The sequence below is a fragment of the Mastigoproctus giganteus genome, chromosome 13 (assembly GCF_048544385.1).
Source record: "Mastigoproctus giganteus isolate SK-2022 chromosome 13, ASM4854438v1, whole genome shotgun sequence".
In the NCBI taxonomy this organism is placed as follows: domain Eukaryota; kingdom Metazoa; phylum Arthropoda; class Arachnida; order Uropygi; family Thelyphonidae; genus Mastigoproctus; species Mastigoproctus giganteus.
Window position 1 is genome coordinate 97307241 of NC_143587.1, and position 19316 is coordinate 97326556.

The following is a 19316-nucleotide window of genomic DNA, read 5'->3' on the forward strand; positions in this document are numbered from 1 at the left end:
GAATTTTAGCACTCGTTTGGATTTACTTTTCTTTTGCAGGAACCTGAAGACAAATAAACACATCATATTTATGAAATACGAATTGTTTTATATTTTAAATATTACTTATAGAAAAGAGTAAAGATCGCCTATATATGTTTTAATAAAACAATGAAGAGTCCTAAATTAGAAACAAATAGAGCGTGCTTTATACGTTTTTCAACGTAGTGAGTAATAGTCCTTTCCAATCTGGTTTCAAGACAGCCGATCGAAATAAGAACATCTCATCAGTAATCCCATCAGTATATTCAAGGATCGACTCTTATATTGCGTATTTTTTCGGATCAGACCATAAAAATATTGGAAAAGACTTGAAAATTCAACAAATTAAACAATTTGTTGACTTTTTATACGTTTTGAACCATAAGACATTATTAATAAAAATGAATGTCTTATGGTACGATAATTACGATTTTTTAATGAGAATTATTTTTATATTTAGAATATTCGTATAGTTTAATAATAATATAATAATTAAAACTTGATTTTAATCTCTCAAGAATTCGATAAGGTGCATAAAATGTTTATTTAAGTCTTAGAAGTTATTAAATTTGTTTTGTTCATATTAAACATAAAAGTTTTTTTATATTATCTAAATACTGTATATCAGTAATAACATTTAAATTTTTTAATTCGTTTACTATATTAACTTTCGTTGTTTAACAAATTAATTTCGCTGTCTTTAAACAAATTAAACATTCATACTTTTTGAAGCACGGAATGACGGTAAATTAGAGGTAAGAATCCTCACAAATATGTTAGTAAATTTTTTGGGGTTGCAGCTCCAAAAATTTTGCACACCACTGTTGTAATCGATAAAACTTTCACTTAAAGTCAAATAAACAGTTCATCTCGATATAACTGGAAGTTTTATTTACAGATTCTGCATGTATATACTGACCTTTCTGGATCCTTTGGACTTTTCCTCTGGATTCTTCTGTTAACGTTTGATTTTTTTTTAGGAAAATAGAACGTGTTATCGAATTTAAGTAATAATTGTTACTTTTGCTTAAACGGGTCCGTTCATTTACACTTGGAAATGAAGTAAGAGAAGGAGGAAGTTCATTTAGGACAGACGTGTAACTTATGCTAACCGCATATTAGCAAGACATTTTATAAGCAAAGTGTGACAAATCGACAGCAGAAAATCTAAAGAACTTTGTCTCCGGAAATTCGCTGAGTAACAATGTTTGGTGACGTATTGTCACGTCAAGTGACCCTTCGGCACTACGGCTTCTCGAGTTTGCCCTTCAGACGGCTTCTTTAAGTAATTGACTTTGGTACGTAAAACCCACTGATCAGGTGTTTCCTGTGCTGTTACCTTGAACCGCATCCCTTGAGCACATTTTTTTTCCCTTTCTGGCCAGTTGTGTGACGACATAAACTCAGGTAAGCTTGCTAAAGGGAATCATGAATAACCATTCATTCTAAGATCTTCCTTAGCTTTCGTCGTACGTAGAACAGTTATTGTTAAATCTCACGATATGCAGTTTCCTTTCGATAACCGCTCCCTAGCCAAGTGAGGCCATTCGTCTTCCGTTTGCGAGGTACACTGGAGATTACCAATATTACGGACGCGATTGACTGTGGCAGGAAGGATGTGGCACCTGGGTGATTAGTAGTAGTCATCTCTCACGGATAAAATCATATGGTACATGGAAGGGGAAGGGAAGGAGACTCTGCGGTTAGGACAGCTAATTGAGAAATTTTTGAAACGAGGTGTGGCGTTATTATACATTGATTTGGGGGAGATCAAAGACCTATTTTTCCCCTTTTTGTTGCAAGGTATCGCAAACATTTTTAGATATTAAGAGTAGTACTTCTGGATTAGAACTCTTCATTTTCTGTATTAGAAAAACAAAAAACCTTATATGTGTTTCTTAGAATATGTGTGTATATATTTATAATATATGTGTATATGGTATTACTGTTGAAAGCCCTCTTCAGGCTGCTGATAAACTGAACAAATATTTTGCATCTACATTCACACGCGAAGAACGTTTTAGGGATATCAGAAGATACCTAATTCAAACTGGGAGCTACGTGATTTTTTGTGATAGCTGAAAGGAAAGCTGAGGAGAAATTACTGAATAGTAAAAGTAAATATGGGCTCTATCCGTTTATATTTAAGAAGTAGCAAGAAAGGTAAGCAAATCTTTATATCTTAATAGACATTCACAGGACCAATATTTTAATTGAAGATGTTGTCTGACCAATCTGATTAGCTATTATGACATAGACGCAAAGGAACTGGATGCATAAAATGATTTTGACTTCAGTAAAGTTTTTGATACTGTTCCGAATGAAAGATGCTATTCAAATTGGAGCAGCATGATATTAGGAGTAAGTTACTGCTATGGATAAAGGGATGGTTGAGTGGTAAATAACACAGGTAGTTTTTAATGAACATTGCCCTTCTACCAATGTTATTAGTGGAGTTCCTCAGAGCTGTGCTGGGATTTACTATTTTCAGTATTTATTAACAATATTGATGAAGTTTGCTTAATGTACAAGTTTCTGATGATACGAAGGCTAACAGGTATGCTACAAAAACAACACCCAAAGAAATTAGGCAGATGGGCTGAGAAATAGCAATTGGGGTTTAACATTGGTAAATGCAAGGTACTGAATATGAATAGCAGTATTCATACACAAAATGCTATCCATACACAAAAATACATAACTTGAGTAGAACTACACTTACGGTGGTGAAGATAGCCCTAATTTCGTCGACTGTATTTTCACTGGAGATGACAGTTGGGTGTTTCAGTATGACCCAGAGATGAAACATCAGAGCATGCAGTGGATTTCAAAATCATCACCAAGGCCCAAAAACGTTTCGTTTATAGAAGTCCAGGATCAAGACGATGCTGATCATGTTTTTCGACAAACAGGGTGCCATTCACAAGGAATTTGTACTTAAAGGAGAGTGAATGCTGCATTCTACGTACAGGTACTTCAAAGACTGTTCAAGCTCATTTCTTGGGTGGGCTGCAATTTCGAGAGAAAGGTAGCTGTTTCTTGTTGCACGACAATGTTTCACCAACTCAGCGTTGTTATGGGCATATATGAGAGCTTGAAGGACAGGGTGGATGTCATCGAAGGATTTCAATCGAGGGGCCCATCAAGTTCTCAGCTGCCCACATAAACGCCACAGTTCGCGCTTGAACATCACGCAACACAGCGGCAATCCCCAAGGCCCAAGGGAACTAGTTGTTGTCGGTGACTCTATTGTCAGGGAAATGGGGAACATACTGTGCAAAAAGGATAGGTGGAACAGGACCAGGGCATGTCTGCCAGGGGCAAAGGTTGATGACGTTGAAGAGCAGATATCATATTTTAAGGGCACAAAAGGTTATATTGTTGTACACGTTGGCACTAATGATATTAAGAGTAGGAGATCGGCTGAATTACTTAACAAGTACAGGTCAATGTTGAAAAAAAGCCATTAGTTAGAGTTGAATTTGAAAGTGTCTGCAATTTTGCTCAGACACGATAGGAGGGAGTATATGATGAGAGCCTTGTCAATCAGTTCGGCCCTGGAGAGAGAAGACAGAGAATGGTAATCAATGGACACTGCTCTTCGTGGATTAATGTTATTAGTGGAGTCCCCCAGGGTTCAGTGTTGGGTCCATTGTTGTTTTCTGTATTTATTAATGATATTGATGAAGGTATATCAGGCTTAATGTCCAAGTTTGCAGACGATACGAACGTTTGCAGGGTTTTTAATGACTCTGACTCTAATGACAATGTGCTGCTGTGACAAATGTAAAGTACTGCATATGGGAAGCAGTAACCCCACAGTAACGTATCAACTATGTGGTACTACACTGATAGTGATCGAGAATGAAAAGGACCTAGGGATGATTGTGCAGGCAGATATGAAGTTTTCTGAGCAGTGCAGATCTGCAAGCTTATCAATGATATACAGGAAATTTCATAGCAGGGGTAAGGAGGTGATTATCCCCTTGTATAAGGAAATAGTCAGGCCACACCTTGAGTATTGTATACAGGTCTGGAGGCCTCATTTTAAGAAGGAACAAAGAGTTGCTCTTACGAAAAACGGCTTAAGTTTGCAAATTCTGGAGACTAGGCACCTGCCAGATGATCTGATTGATATGTTTAAGCCTTGAATGGTTTGAGCATGCTCAATGCTGATGGGATTCTTCTTCTTGCTCAGAATAAACACCTGAGAAGGCATAAATTCAAATTGAGGAAAGACAGATGTAGGATACATGTGCGGAAGTTTGCTTTAGCCAGCGGGGAGTTGATTGCTGTAACAAACTTCCATCTGTCGTTGTAGAAGTTGATAGCTTAAATAGATTCAAGGCAGAATTAGACAAACATTTGGAGCTAGTGGATGGGTGAAATGGTTTTTTTTTTCCGATGCTATATAAGCTTTCTTTCTTGCATCATGTGCCTCTACTAATGCTAATGCAATTCTGCACTTGTTGCGAAGATATTTCTGACGAAATATGGCTTGGTACAGATAAACCATCTCCCGATCTAGCACCAGTGGACTTCTTCCTCTTTCCCAAGGTGAAAACTGCCCTGGAAGGAAAAAGATTTCAGGATGTTGATGACATAAACAAAAACGTAAGCGCCCAACTGAACATCATCTCCTCGGACACCTTCGATCACTATTTTCAGAAACCTTTAGAACTAATAGTCCTCTTTAATCTGGTTTCAAGACAGCCGATCGAAATATAAACAGTAATCCCATCAGTATATTCAAGGATGGACTCTCATATTGCGTATTTTTTCGGATCAGACCATAAAAAATATTGGAAAAACTTGGAAAAGGTCAACAAATTAAACAAATTGTTTAATTTGTAATAACTGCAATTAGGTGTAATCATGTGGTGATTACTTTGAATAAAAATAAAACCAGGTTTCAGCTCCTTCACTTCGTGTTCTTTTTTATTGCACCAGTCCGGGAATTTTAATGCCACACTTGGTGTTCTTCAGATCTAGTTTCCTCTGATTTCTTGTTGTTCCCTAACTCAAACTACTGACTCAGAGAATGGGGATATCATCATATTTCAGATATCCAGGAGAAAAATGCAGAACACATTGAAAGACATTAATAAAAACAGGTACTCTGAAAACTTTAACAATTTCTGATTGCACTCAGAAACAGCAATAGGGTCAGAGAGGTATGCAAAATAAAAAGGAACATCGCCGTATTTAGGTGACGTGAGCTAGAATCACGGTCAATTCAAACGCACGTACCATTGCATGTGACAACTAGTCTATCGCTGTATTAAGAATTAATGGGACCACTTCGGGACGGCAATAATAAATACCCTGTAAATGCGGGCATATATTTTTTTAAAAGAATACAATCCAGGAACTTTTTGAACTACTCGCATCTAAACATTGATTACTATCAATATTTAGATGCGAGTCCTGTGACTTTCAGTGGTTTGTTTACTTTTTCTTCAGTGGTGTGTGGCCTTCAGTGGTTTATTTACTTTTTCTTTTTTATTTGTTTGTTGTGAAACAACAGATTGCTGGAATATAAAGGGTAGTTATATGGCATTTTTTATCATGCAATTAAAAATTAATTTATATATTAAATTTTTTCTCTAATCTTCTTTAAATCATTCCATTTTGTTTTGAGTGCTCTTCAATGATTTTTTTACACCTTAACATTGGTGGTGGCCAACCAATGTTAAGACGTTGAAGAAAATGGAAAAGTTTCAAACATTTACATTTTATTCAACTTCTATTGTTTATTCAACCACACATATTTTGATGATGATGATGTGGTAGATGTGTGCTTTAAATCAGAGCTGCACCATCTGGGTTCCTCAGCACATGGGCTTGAATTATAAATAATAATACATTGCAATTGAAAAGTTAAGTTAGAACCATAAAATGTCATCCAAAAAGACTTGAGTTAAAAACAGTGGTGTAATTTCACTGATTTAAAATCTGTTTTATTTGTTTTCACACTACCATTTACTACCCACGAACTTGAACAATATCCTATAATGCAGACAAATAGCAGACAGAACCCTCCTTTCCCTTGTGGAGGGGATGTTCTGTCTGCTTCTCTTCTCGCGATTGCCATTGATTCACTGCTATCTGTGACTCAGAATTTCCTCTCGTATTCAGACCACCTAAAGGTCTGAATACGAGAGGAAATGTATTCAGACATTTCCTCTCATATTCAGATGTATCCCTTGTTCATCTACTCACACCAATAAGATATGACAAACCGACATTATTTCATCATCATCATCAGCCATTTTCAATGCACTGCAGGATGAAGGCCTCTCCAGCAACTTTCCAGTTCCTTCTGTTTTGTGCAATGGCCATCCATTTACTACTCACGAACTCGTGAATTTCATCTATCCATCTCCGTTGTTGTCTTCCAGGTTTTCTTCTAGCTCCTCTTGGGTACCATTCTGTTATTTTCTTAGTCCATCTGTCATCATGTCTTCGAGCTATGTGTCCTGCCCACGACCATTTTAATTCTTTAGTTTTGATAAGAATGTCCTTTACTTGAATTTGCTGCCTAATCCATGTGTTTCTCTTCTTATCCAACGGTCTGATTCCTAATATAATTCGTTTCATTCTTCGCTCTGTAGTTCTCAGTTTCTCTTCCATTATTTTGTTGAGTGCCCAAGTTTCACTTCATTTAATTCATGGTGGGGAGTATACATTGGTTCATTATTTTACGTTTCAGACAAATTGGGATATTGCTCCTCAGTATGTGACTATATTTATTGAATGCTATCCATCCAAAATTTATTCTTCTCTTGACTTCCAGCCATTTATCATTATTACAGATAATGACTTGTCCCAGATAAGTATATGAATCCACCTTTTCAATTACTGCTCCTTCAATGATTATACCTCTTTTTGTGGCATATTTTTTCATCATTACTTTTGTTTTAGCCATATTCATCTTTAGTCCGAAATCTTTACTAACTCTGCATAACTGATTAAGATCTAAGATTAAGATTAAGACATTAATTCATAGAACGCTTTAAAGTGGAATCCTGTGAAAGACATGGTCACATTACGCGCTTAAGACGTCGTACTGTACAGTGTGTTTTTGTTTAAAATATTAGCCGTATTTTTAGCTTCATGGAAATCAGTAGTGAACTGTTTTGGGCAAATAAATTCTCTATAGAAAAACCCAGAATATTTTAGGAATTATATACAGACCACCTGCAAATAGAATGAAGCGTTTGTTTTGTTCTCACCCAAAAGTAAAGATTCATTACCCTTTCAATACCGTATTTTTTACACACTGATTTTTCGCAAATTTCCTGAGTTGGTTTCTTGTACACTTTCCCTAACGCCGGACCAGGGACGAAATTTGAAATTTTAAATTTGTGAAAAATAAACAAAATAAAAGAAATCTGATATATCAAGAAAAATATGTACTTAATGTAATTGTATCAAATATTTTCTAGAAGAGTGTTATTGCAACACTCGATTATATTGAGTTTGAAAATAAATATGTCTTTATTTTTATGAATCATAATAAGACTGTGACTACCCTGAGAAACTAGTCCTCCACATCAATTCAGGTGTTTAATAGAGGGTATGATGATAAAGCCTTATGGTAATAAGTTCCACCTCTTTACAAATGTAGATCTCAGTGTGTGAAGGATTCTGGGAGAAAGGATCGCCTTATCTCATTTCGTCTACTTAAAGTATTCCAGACATGTGCAATCAAATCCAGGTTAGATTTAGTTGACACTCTCATCAGAAGAACATCTTTGTTTTAAAGGAATTCGTGGACGAGTTGAAACCTACGCGGAAGAGCATTACCCATCATGAAAATGAATCCAGGTTTATCGTATTGCTGAAATTTCTTACATAATACCCAAGGACGTAGTCTATATACTTTGAGTTATAGGAGGAATGTTTATTTTTTTTTACATTTTAATTAAAGTAAGTAGTTTTTCTAACTTCAGTATACAGACTTCCATTTTTTAAACAGCGACTGCCTGATCCACTCCAGAAAGCAATCCTGTTAAACTGGAACTTCCGTATTTCAACGGCTATGCGCGCTATTGAGAAACACTTTCGGTTTGATTAAATTCGAAAGGAACCGAAAGTGTTTCACGATGAAATTTTCTCGGGAGTACGTATATTTTTGAGAGAAATTCTAAGCAATTAAAAATTTAAAATACAAGAAAAGGAACCGTCTGAAATATAAAACATTGTCTCATTTTGAGTTTAGCACAGACTGAAATTAATATTAATTTCATTGCCGTGAAATTAATATTAATGTTAATATTATGGTCAACACAAAAATGCACCCCAATATCAATTTTATTTATATCAAAGCCAAAATTTCTCATTTTCATTCTCGTAGATTGAACGATTCCAGTGAATTCTTGGAATCGTTCATGCGACTCCAAAGCCACACGGTCATTATCTAAAAGACACTACGTAGTGCCTGAGCATGTTCATTAAAATTGCAAGCTATTATTGATTTTAATATTGTTAAATTACACAAACAAATAATCCTACCAGTGACTGAATATGCTGACAAAGTTTGGGCGTTTTACCAAAAATATCTTTCTACTTGTGATTTAATCAACTCCATTCGTACGTCTACAATACGATTTTTCAGTTATAGTAACAAATACCGAATATATCATACTTGTAATAATTATTCTAACCTCTCAAATAATCATGGCCTTCATCTTCTAAAAGTAAGATGTTATCACGGGCTGTTATTTATTGCATCTCTAAAACTGAATTATGCGATTGATTCTCCAACTACATTATCGTATTTACATTTTCGTGTTTCCAAGAAGTAATAGTAGACAGCAGATAATCTTTTCAGCTGTTATTTGTAAAGCGAACTATTTTGTACTTCGACCCCCCTTATACGTTATACTCGATTTACAAATCTTACTAGTACAGATGCTTTTCTTTTTCCATTTTAGTTTTCTCGAAGACTAGTCTTAACTTTTAATACAGAATAATTTCCTGGTTGTATATATTGTTAATATCGGCTTTATAGTATTTAATCGTATATACAGGACAACTTTCCACTTATGGGTCCGCCATTCTTTGTTTGCTATTCCTTAGAGTTAAAGTTGTGAAAGTTAAGACAACTGTATAACCAGAAACACAAACAAGTAGCTGTTAAAGTATCTAGGAAAAAGAAATTGGAAAATTAGGCATGGAAATTAATAATAGAATAAGTAAAGCTGGAGGGCGTATGAAGCCCATTAAATAAATTCATTTAGAGCAAAGGAAAGTTAGCGAGTTACCAAAAAGGCAAGTTAGCAATGTTTATTTTAACCCATGGTTCTGAGAGCTGGATAAGAAATAAAGGAACTGATCAAAATTGTTAATCTTCAGAAAGGAGAGTGTTAAACTAATGCGTGTGTATAACACCGGACAATTATTCAACACTTACTGATTGTTTTTGGTTTGGAAGAACGTGTGTTTATGGTTGTGTAATGCGTGCCAAGTTGAGTGGAGGTCGAAAACATTGCAGTCAAGTGACATTCAGAGAAACGGGCTGTGTGAGCATGAAAAAACATGAGCATAGGTCAACAGTTACTACATTAGACAAGGTAAAGCAAGTGCGTTACTTCCTTGAATTCTAGTGAAAGGAAGACAGGCAAGAAGTTTAATCATTACCTATATAAAATTCTTGTAGTGTCGAAAACAAATGAAAAAGAGGTAAAAAAAATGCATATGTTATGTCGAGTGGTCCCAATGGCTAGTAAGAGACATCCAGATGCTCTGGATGTCATATTTTTCACACAGGAAGACTCTTACCGGTTATGCTAATTTATGAAGCATTTCTTTATGGTCATGTGCGTGCAGTAAACGAAAATCCGTTATGTTCTACTGAAAATTGATTGCTTAAAATGACTGTAGCTGTAAATGTATTGCTAAATCTTTCGCTGAATTTTCTCAGTTGAACGCCCAACATTTCCCTTTGTGAGCTAAAATTCCCAAATAAATAAAATACATAATTGTAAAATGGGATTCTAATAAGAAGCGTGCGTGTTAAACAAGAGAATAGAAAGGCGCCCCTGCAGAAGTAACCAACCGTCTTCTGGGGTGGGGGGGACGTTAAGAGGCTGTCACAGAATTAGGGTGGTAGGTCCCACCAGGCGAAGAGTGTGGAAGTTGGGGGAGGGAACGGGCGGGGCTCTTGGGAGGTGGAGGGGTGAATGTCATAGGGCTAGAGTGCCCTATGCGGAAGGATTTGCCGTGTTCGTCGTGGCGAGCGACATTCCCACACTGGCCAGACCAGCTGGAACCAGCGTCAACATCCGACACCATGCCGCCTAGGAAAAGGAATCAGCATCGCGTCAGCAGAAGCAGGAGGGAGCTTCTTAAAGGTGCTTGCCACCTGCAGTCATGGTCAGGAGGGGGAGGCACCTGTTTACACGAGTACATGTGTGAGACTGCACATGAGTGAAAGATTTCTTCCCACACAAATGCTGACGATTATACAATCAAGCAGTACAGGTGAAGGACTTTAATAAAATCATGCGATTTAGTCCCCACCCAGTAGGGGGTTGAATTTGAAGTGTAAAATCTATCTGTGAACTGCGAAAAACTCCATCTGTGTCACTTTGTTCTGTGAACCACGAATTCCTGCAATCTAGATGTATGGAGAAGTAGTTCACATGGTATCTGTTCCTGGATTGGATCTTATTGATTCAATTTTCATATTTTGTTATAATCATTGTTATTATTAATAATTATCAGTGTTATTATTTTGTTATTATCTTCTTACTATTAATTAATTACTTACTTACTTTCTACACAACATACATTCCAATTACGCGCGCATTTACACACTTGCCAGTCGTGCACGCAAACAGGACGTTTTAAGTATTTTTTTGGGTACATTTATTTACATTTATTTTGGTACATACATACAGAACATTAACTTTACCTATTATTTACACATCTTCCATTCCCATTCGGACATAATACGTGACTTAATACAAGCACCGCAGATACAGGATCATTCGCTACTCACACACATGCAACAAACTGGCTTTTCAATTCACTCATTCACACACTCTCTATTCGCACCTGCAAGGTGGATTTGGTAGTGATGGGGTCCCCTGAATGCGGCCCCAAAGATTGTTTAGCCCGGTTTCAAATATGATTTTTGCGCATTCTGTAAATTCTTCATAATAATCTTCCTCTGTGATGAGCAGATGTTCCTGATTACGTGGAAGTGGACCTATCCGAGAAATCAGCAGACTTCTCTGGTTGTCATACATTGTGCACTCATATCAAGTGCCTCCGATTCTCTGGGGAACCGCAGGTGCAGTTAGGATCTTGTTCTTACCCCAGTTCGTGTAATGCTAGGAGCGTAACAGGGAGGTGGCTTGAGAGAAACCAACCTCACGTTGGGGAGAAATCCTGTCACCTCTCCCTTGGTCGATTGGTTCCAGTTTGTTTGTTTGCCCGATTCGTTGGAATTCTGTGGGAATTCTCTTCCTTTCCATCTTGGATTGTTAGTTAGATGGATTGTTAATTAGTTAGTGCCAAAAATTTCTGTCAGCATCCCTTTACTGAGTCTATTGTGGAGACCATGGCGTATTACTTCTAGATCGAGCGGTAACGTGCCTGCCAAGACTCGCAAGGCTGGGGTACTTATCTTGCGGCAAGCTCTGGTAGTAGCCAACACTATTATACGCTATATGGTTTCGTTTTATTTTGTTTCTTACTATTATTGCACGGTGAAAATAATAGCAAGCCCGAGCACCATAAGTGATGATTGGGATGAAAACTGATCAGAGCCAAGGTTTTCTTTCTTAATCCACAGTCGCCTCTGCTTATCCTTGAAATCGTGGCGGCATAAGCTCTTACTTTTGAAGTGAAATTTCTTTAGGCGCACCCTAGGCAGTTTTCACATGGGAGTAACTTGCGTCCGTGGACTGACAAAAATCGCAACGAAAATGCGACACAAATCGACGTACGTCGTACGTTGCAGCTAGGCATGACGCAATCAGTACCCCTATAACGCCAGTTAACTTGCATATTTCTGCTTATAACAGTCCGATTTTAAAAATTTAAAAACCAAAATATTCCTTTCATTATTCTCTACCGTATTTCATAAAAAATTTCGACGGAAAAAAATTTATAATTCAACGTGCCGAGTGAGCGTTGTAAGGCTTATAGAGCACGAATACGTGCAATGTGACCACCGAAATCACTTCCATTGAGTACAAAGAAGAGAACTTTGTAATAAACTTGTAAAGCAATTTTAAAATATTAAACCACTGTAACATTTGAAATAATAAACGTTATTCTAAAGAAGTTTCACTTAACTTTCTCTATGTGTGCTCGGCACACACACAATTTTTTTTTTTTTTTGATAGAGTTTCTAGGTTCTGGTAGAAGATTGATAAGCGGCGTCCCCCACTCAACATCCTACGCGACGAGACCCTCCCTCCTAGAAGGAAGAAACTAAGATAGAAAAGTGGGCAAAGCAGACACTACAATGACCTCCATTCACACAGATTAAATGCCTTCTGTGGGGGGTGGAATTTACAATTGAATGATTTTTTATATATGTATTTTGTTGTAATTATTATTATTTAGTTCCCTTATATTAGTTGCTTTCCACCTTTTGTTTAATTTCCCCACTTACACATCTGACTTTACTTTACAAGAGAATTCCAAATTCAAGGGAACTTCTCAATTTTTTATAATTCCCTTCGGACAGGCTGAGTGTTCAAGAATGACAAACAACACACACATTAATATATAACATAACATTTTATTTACACTTATATACACAATAAAAATTTACAACTCTCAAGCACATATTATTATTTCTCAAATTTGTCTATGTGTTAAACAATTATATATGGCAATTAAATACAGCGGTTTTACTCTAAACAAGGTTATCCACTTCAATACAACTCAGTCAATATCATTACATAACTTATTTTAGTTTCTTCTTTCTCCACACATGAACAATAATTACTTAAGAGGTTTAGTTCACACTCTTTCTCTTATGTAAATCTTATTCTTAGCTTATAAATTGATTTAGGAAATTCACTCTTAATTTCTAATTTAATTATTGCCCCATATTGTCTTGGGGAATATAACTTCTTAACCTCCTCTAATCAAGACAGATAGTACATTTGACATCAATTTCTGGACTAGTGCTGGTCCCAAGTGTTAGCTACATTCATAAGGCCATTTCTTTCTCTGTATTTCTCTACCCTTCCCTTCCAAAATATATCATACCTTTAAGTTAAACAACAACTAATAACAAATATCAATTTTCTCTCTTTTGCCTTTCTACATATGTCTAATTATACATTAATCAAAATCCAAAACTATCATCTGACTTATCTCTATATTTATGTATATATTTATATCTTTGTATATCCTTTCCTTAACATCCTTCTAAACGTTATACTAATCTGATATTAGAGTTCCAACAGTTCTTTATTTGTGAGGGAGAATACTATATAACTAGTCACTTACTTAATTTTACGAATCGGACTTCTCCGTTTTGGGGCCTTCGGCTCCTTGTCTGGGAATGGCATCATCATTTACCCACTGCATTCATCTCATAACTTCAAGTTTCTCCAAGGGCTGCAGTCTACGTCTGGACAGGGCATCATTGGGTCTTTTAGGAAATTTATGGGCTCGTCTTCGATACTGCTACTTAACCTTCGGTTCAGCTATTCGGGCGGACTAGGAATTACAACCTTATCTTCTCAGCTCACTTATCTGCGCCTTGCCTTTATCACTGCCTTCGGATGATGGACTAGGGTTATTTCTCTCCATACACTTCAGTCGTTTGCATGCTGGCCACTTTCACTTCCTTCCGATTACGGATTAGGCTTATCTTCTCTACTTACCAAGGCTTCTACTTCCAGCTTCACAAGGCTGCTTCTTTCGGTTTACCAAGGTTGCTCCTTTCACTTATTTTCACTCTGGCCACTTTCACTTCCTTCCGATGACGGACTAAGCTATTTCTTTCTACTATATTTCTTCCATGACCAACTACTCGACTGTTCTCCTTTATTATGAAACTCCACTGACTTTTCTTAACTTACTGACTGCACTTAACCTATCTAACCCTTCACTACTCCATATTACCTTGTCAGATCTTTCCTAACTGGCTGACAGGACAGGACTTATCTAACTAGTTAACTTATCTAACCCTACACAACTCATTTTTCCCACTCACACTGTCCAAACATCAACTTTTTCCTTCCTTACTCATCTTCACCAAACACCAACAAAAAAAAACTCCTTCCAAGCTCACAGCACAGCACAGCACACCTCTCTTTTTTTTCATCCCGTTCTTCCTTTTTGTCCATCTCAATTACGTACCGCCTCCTTATGTCGGGTCTGCCTATTTTCTCAGAATAGCCAATGTTCTCATTTTGTTCAACTTTCATTATTTCCTATTCGTCCTTTAAAATTTCCCAAGCTGTATATTCAGAGCTCATTTTAATAAATTTCCAAAATTTTCCCAGGCAATCCGCTGCTTTGAAGTTCGCCATCACCTTCTCCACCCCTCGTTAAACTTAGCAGATTTATTTTACATTGCTCCAACAACCTTCCCATCGCCGACAGTCAGACGCAAATAGATTGCTAGCCGGAGTAATTTGACCGTATTTACTACCAGGCCGACAAAAGGGATGTCCCACGATGTTCAGTCTACAACCCTTTTGTTCTTTCTGGGCACCTGCTCTCCAATTGTCGCTGTCACCATTCCCGTTGTTATGTTTGTTCTTTGCCACGGTGGGAACTGAAATGTATCCCTTTGCTAATAGCTTACCGCTCCCTTCTCTAATTCAACCTTGTCTAATTTTTAATCCTTGTGAGTGACCTAGAATAATATTGTGACTGTAAATGTTTACTATTCTGTTTTGCTATTTCCTAGGCTTTATTTTAAATAAATCTCACTCTTTTTTCTAAAATAGTAACATGTAAGATTTTACATCTTACACTTCCAATGTATGGTTCACGAGCAAGACACTCTTCTCAGAGACTGAATGATTCATGCTCGTCATCCAAGACTGGTAATCAATACCAGAAACTACAAACTATTACTAAAGCTATTATATTAGGGTTACACGATAATTCCTTACATATACCCGTATTTGTGTCTGTAAATTGCGTGTTCTCTGGTCGATTTGCCTCTTTTGCAGGACGAAAAACCCCCAGTTTCTGGAGGTAAAATCCTTGCTATCTACGCCTGAGACTGACTAACTCAGACACGGAGTGAAAAAATCCCATTAAAGTACCTTGAGTAATCGACGAGATTCGAATCCGGTCCTTTTCCACCCGGGGTGGGGAGAACAGTGACGATACCACTGTGCTACTGGCGCAGACACCAGGAACTACGGACCTCGGAGTGACAGGTGACACATGTTGGCGATGCTACCGGGTCCCAGAAACAATCCAGGACATCACTGCGGATTGCAGGGTGAGCATCTAGACGGAGTACACTCATAGACATGACCAGGTCGCCAGGTTAATACATCAGAAGTTAGCTCAAAAATGCCAGTTGATCAAAGGACGTTTAAATTATTACAAATACACACCTCAGGCTGTCTAGGACACACCTACTCACAAATTATACTGTGACCGTGTCATAATAACGGACAAGACGATCTGGGACAACAGACTAGCCATAACCCTCACTAGAAGGTACACAGACCTAAGACAGGAAGTCAAAAATATGTGGCATATGGAACAAGCAATGACCATCCCAAGCACCGTGTTGATCATCAGCATAGTTCCAAAGAATCTCTATAAGAACCTAGCAGGAATAGGTTTCCCATAGAGCAACTACAAGGATAAACTCCAGAAAAGTGCAATTCTGAACACCTGTAGGATAGTCAAAGAGTTCCACGACCTATAGTAATAATAACAACAGAACACAACCCATGAATTGATAGCACTATACGTCACAGGTCAGAAAAACTTTTTCTCCCATAAAGAAGAAAAAGTTTTTGTAATAATAATAATTATTATTGTTCAAACTAATAAATTAATAATACTTGCAAATAATTAATCTTACGTTATGACTCACCAAGACTTCATCAACTTTCGATGAAAAAAAATTCATCCTGTATTAAAAGAATAACTCGATTAATTTAATGACGATTTTGGCGAAATGGCAAACTATTTGAGTTTATTATACTGTGTTGCCTTAACTTTTCACACTCTCAGTTCGGTTGGCTGCTGTTTCTTTGTCATTTTATTTGTAGTGGAAAGCAGCTGGAGTTGCCCTTTATCTGTCGAAATCATCTTGTTTAATCCAAACTGCTAGAGGTTTCCTGTATCTTTCGTATATTGTTCCCGCTCCATTACAGTCCAAATTGCCATAATCACAACTCATGTGGTCCGAGTAGATCATCTTCTGTCAATGTTTACCCTGAAGAACAAATGTTATATGAATCTGCTCGCTGCTTGTTTTTCCCAAACTAAATCTTGCGTATGTTTGTCACTGTTCTAAGCAACTAAATATTTAATGTTTTAGTTCCATAGGCCAATTCGAAAACATATTTATTTCTTTTTGCGTGATAGGCAGTAAGTCTTCGTTTAACAAAGCCATGTCGTGCATATACCATCCTGATTAACAGAAACTTAATTATTCCTTGAACTGGAAATATGATGCAAAATGTTTTGCCTATTTTTGTCCATCTGATGCTTTTGTATGTGTGGGATGTTTTCATTTTTTTTTATTTTCATTTAACCCTGACCTCATCAGAGCAGACATATTTATGACGTGAATTCTTAATTCTTTCTTCGTGCACCGCTTTAAAAATAATAGCTGAACGTGCAGTTTTCTTGGGTCATCTTAAGATCACTGCGGAATGGAAAAGACGTCACAAAAGAAATTCCCTCGAATTATTGATATCCAGTTTCAGAGAGATAACAAGATGATCGTCGGTTATGTTTAAGTTCTAAAAGGATTTTAGAAATTCAAGAAATAATACACCGATCGACAAAATGAACAGAACAGGTAGAAAACGTGGTGTAACTCATGCAGCTTGCGATGTAACGGGACAAATTTTGTCCCAATGATGCATCACGGACTGACAATGAAATGAGACAGCGAGAAACTTGGTCAGGTATAAGGGACATGTGTAGGGGTTGTATACAAATTTACAAAAGGGTCGCATTACAGCAGATACAACATGTTTGAAAATATGGTCACCTGACATCAGTACGGCGTATGATCCCCACCAACGGCTAAACAGGTCTGAGAACGGTGTACCATGCTCGATATAAGGATGTCTATAAGATTTTGTGGCAACAAATCCCATTCTTTCATTAGCACAGACCTTAGCTGACCGAGGAGGTGGCTGTCGGGTGCAATGCGACGCCCAAGGGTGTCCCACACGTGTTCGATCAGATTTAAGTCTGGTTGCTCTTGTATTTTTAGAAGAATCGCGAGACTAAAGCCACGTTGATCCGTGTATATTGTCTGTAAATTACGTGTGTTCTAAGGTCGATTTTCTGTTTGCTGGGCGAAAACCCGAGTTGCCGGGAGAAAAAAACCATGCTGCCCTCGCCTGAGTCCGACTAAAGCAGCCACGTTGTGAAAAAGAACCATAAAAATTCCTCACGTCATCGACGGGACTCGAACTCAAGTCTTTTCAACCCGGGGTGGACAGCGATCCTACCAGCTGCGCTACCCACTGTGGCTCTAAGTCTGCTGATCGTGCTGGCCACGGCAGTTGTTGGATACCTTCAGTTTCAAGATATGCCATAACCACTTCAGCTCTATATGCAGTGGCGTTGTAGTGCATGAAAAGAAAATCTGGGCCAACTGAACCTCTAAAAAGTCGCACATAGGGTTCAAAGATCTGTTCTCCGTACCTCTGCGCAGTTACGGTACCCCTATCAAAACATGAAGAGGGGGGTGCGGCTGATGATCATTATTTCCTCCACACGAGAATCCCACCTCCATCGTAAGTATCCCTTTCTCTGATGTTGGAGGAATGGTACCGCATTCTTTGTTGTCTCCAGATGAAATAACGTCTAGAATCTGTTAGTCGAACAAGTGGCTAATCAGAGAACAGGACGTATATTACGAGTTACACCACGTTTTCTACGTGTTCTGTTAATTTTGTCGAGCAGTGTACTAAACAATTATCAGTGAATACTGCTTTTATCCAAAAGTATATTGGGAATACGGTTTTTATCATCATTTGGATAGCTTCATGATGAACAGAATATATATACTCAGTGGCCAAAAAATTAGAAACCTTTTGCAATTAGTGTCAAGAGATCATTAAACGTACTGTATGAAAATGCAAATTGTCACATGCCACAATCACCAGTTCCTAGTTATCGGTTAAATACTATGAGTTTTCCTGGGTCTCTTTGTCGATCATGTCATGGAGAAGACAGGTGATCTTTCCGAGTTTCAGAAAAGTGATATTGTTGGGACATGTTTAGCAGGATAAACAACTGAGAAAACAAAGGAAGTCGCTTGTATGTCGAAAGAAACCATTTCAAAAGTATACAATGAGTGGAAGACGAAAGGAGAATGGAGTTCTAAAAGGAAGAAATGTGGAAAAAAGTCGATACTCCAAGAATGAGACAGCAGGAATTTGAAGCAAATTGTGCGTCCGTTCTGTTGGTTCTTTCGTACCGTTAGAAGGTCATGTCTTCCAATGGATATCTTTCTGTCATATCGGAACTACTTGACCCAGCAATGTTTCATTTTTATCCGGATAGTGATGGGTTCTTCCAAGAAGATAATGCAACTGTCCGCCATGCAAAAAATGTATCCGAATGGTTCGAGTAACATTCCCAAAGTTTCCACCATCTACCCTTACCTGACAATATCCTGACGAAACAATGGTCAAATCTGGAGCTAGACACTTTCAGACACCTAACGAATCCATGCCATGATGTGTAAGCTGAATTTGAGCAAAAAAATTTCCTTCTTGATATTGATATCAAGAAGGAAATCCCTTTCCTTTCAATATCAAGAAGGAAGTCCCTTCTTGATATTGAATAACGGTTTATAATATTTTGAACAGTGTGTGTTCGTTTTTGTTAACTAGAAATTTAAGAGAAAGAACAACAATTGAACTGTTTTAATATTAGCTACTCAGAGATATTTATTTATAAATTGATTTATGTTTATGTATTATATATGTGTATTATATATTTATATATTATAAATAAATAAATAAATATAATCTTTATTATGGAGAAAAACACACACACATATACCTTCATGGCATCTGAATGCTAAGGGTTAACAATTACAGTGAGGCAATTAAAATAACGAAATATATATTTTTATATTAAAA

The 19316-nt window shown here is 37.2% G+C and overlaps 1 protein-coding gene and 1 long non-coding RNA gene across 2 annotated transcripts in view; one reads left to right on the forward strand and one right to left on the reverse strand.

The window, feature by feature from the left end:
- Positions 1-5: 5 nt before the first annotated feature.
- The window catches only part of LOC150076277 (uncharacterized), a 44108-nt gene continuing 24797 nt past the window's right edge, over positions 6-19316 (reverse strand). Inside the window, exon 4 of the mRNA XM_090387303.1 lies at positions 6-43. Coding sequence (XP_090243429.1) covers positions 6-43 — 38 coding nt within the window. The remainder of the gene's footprint in view (positions 44-19316) is intronic.
- LOC150076278 (uncharacterized) overlaps positions 2116-19316 on the forward strand; it is an 84857-nt gene continuing 67656 nt past the window's right edge. The window contains exon 1 of the long non-coding RNA XR_016547809.1: positions 2116-2138. This is a non-coding gene — a long non-coding RNA (uncharacterized LOC150076278). The remainder of the gene's footprint in view (positions 2139-19316) is intronic.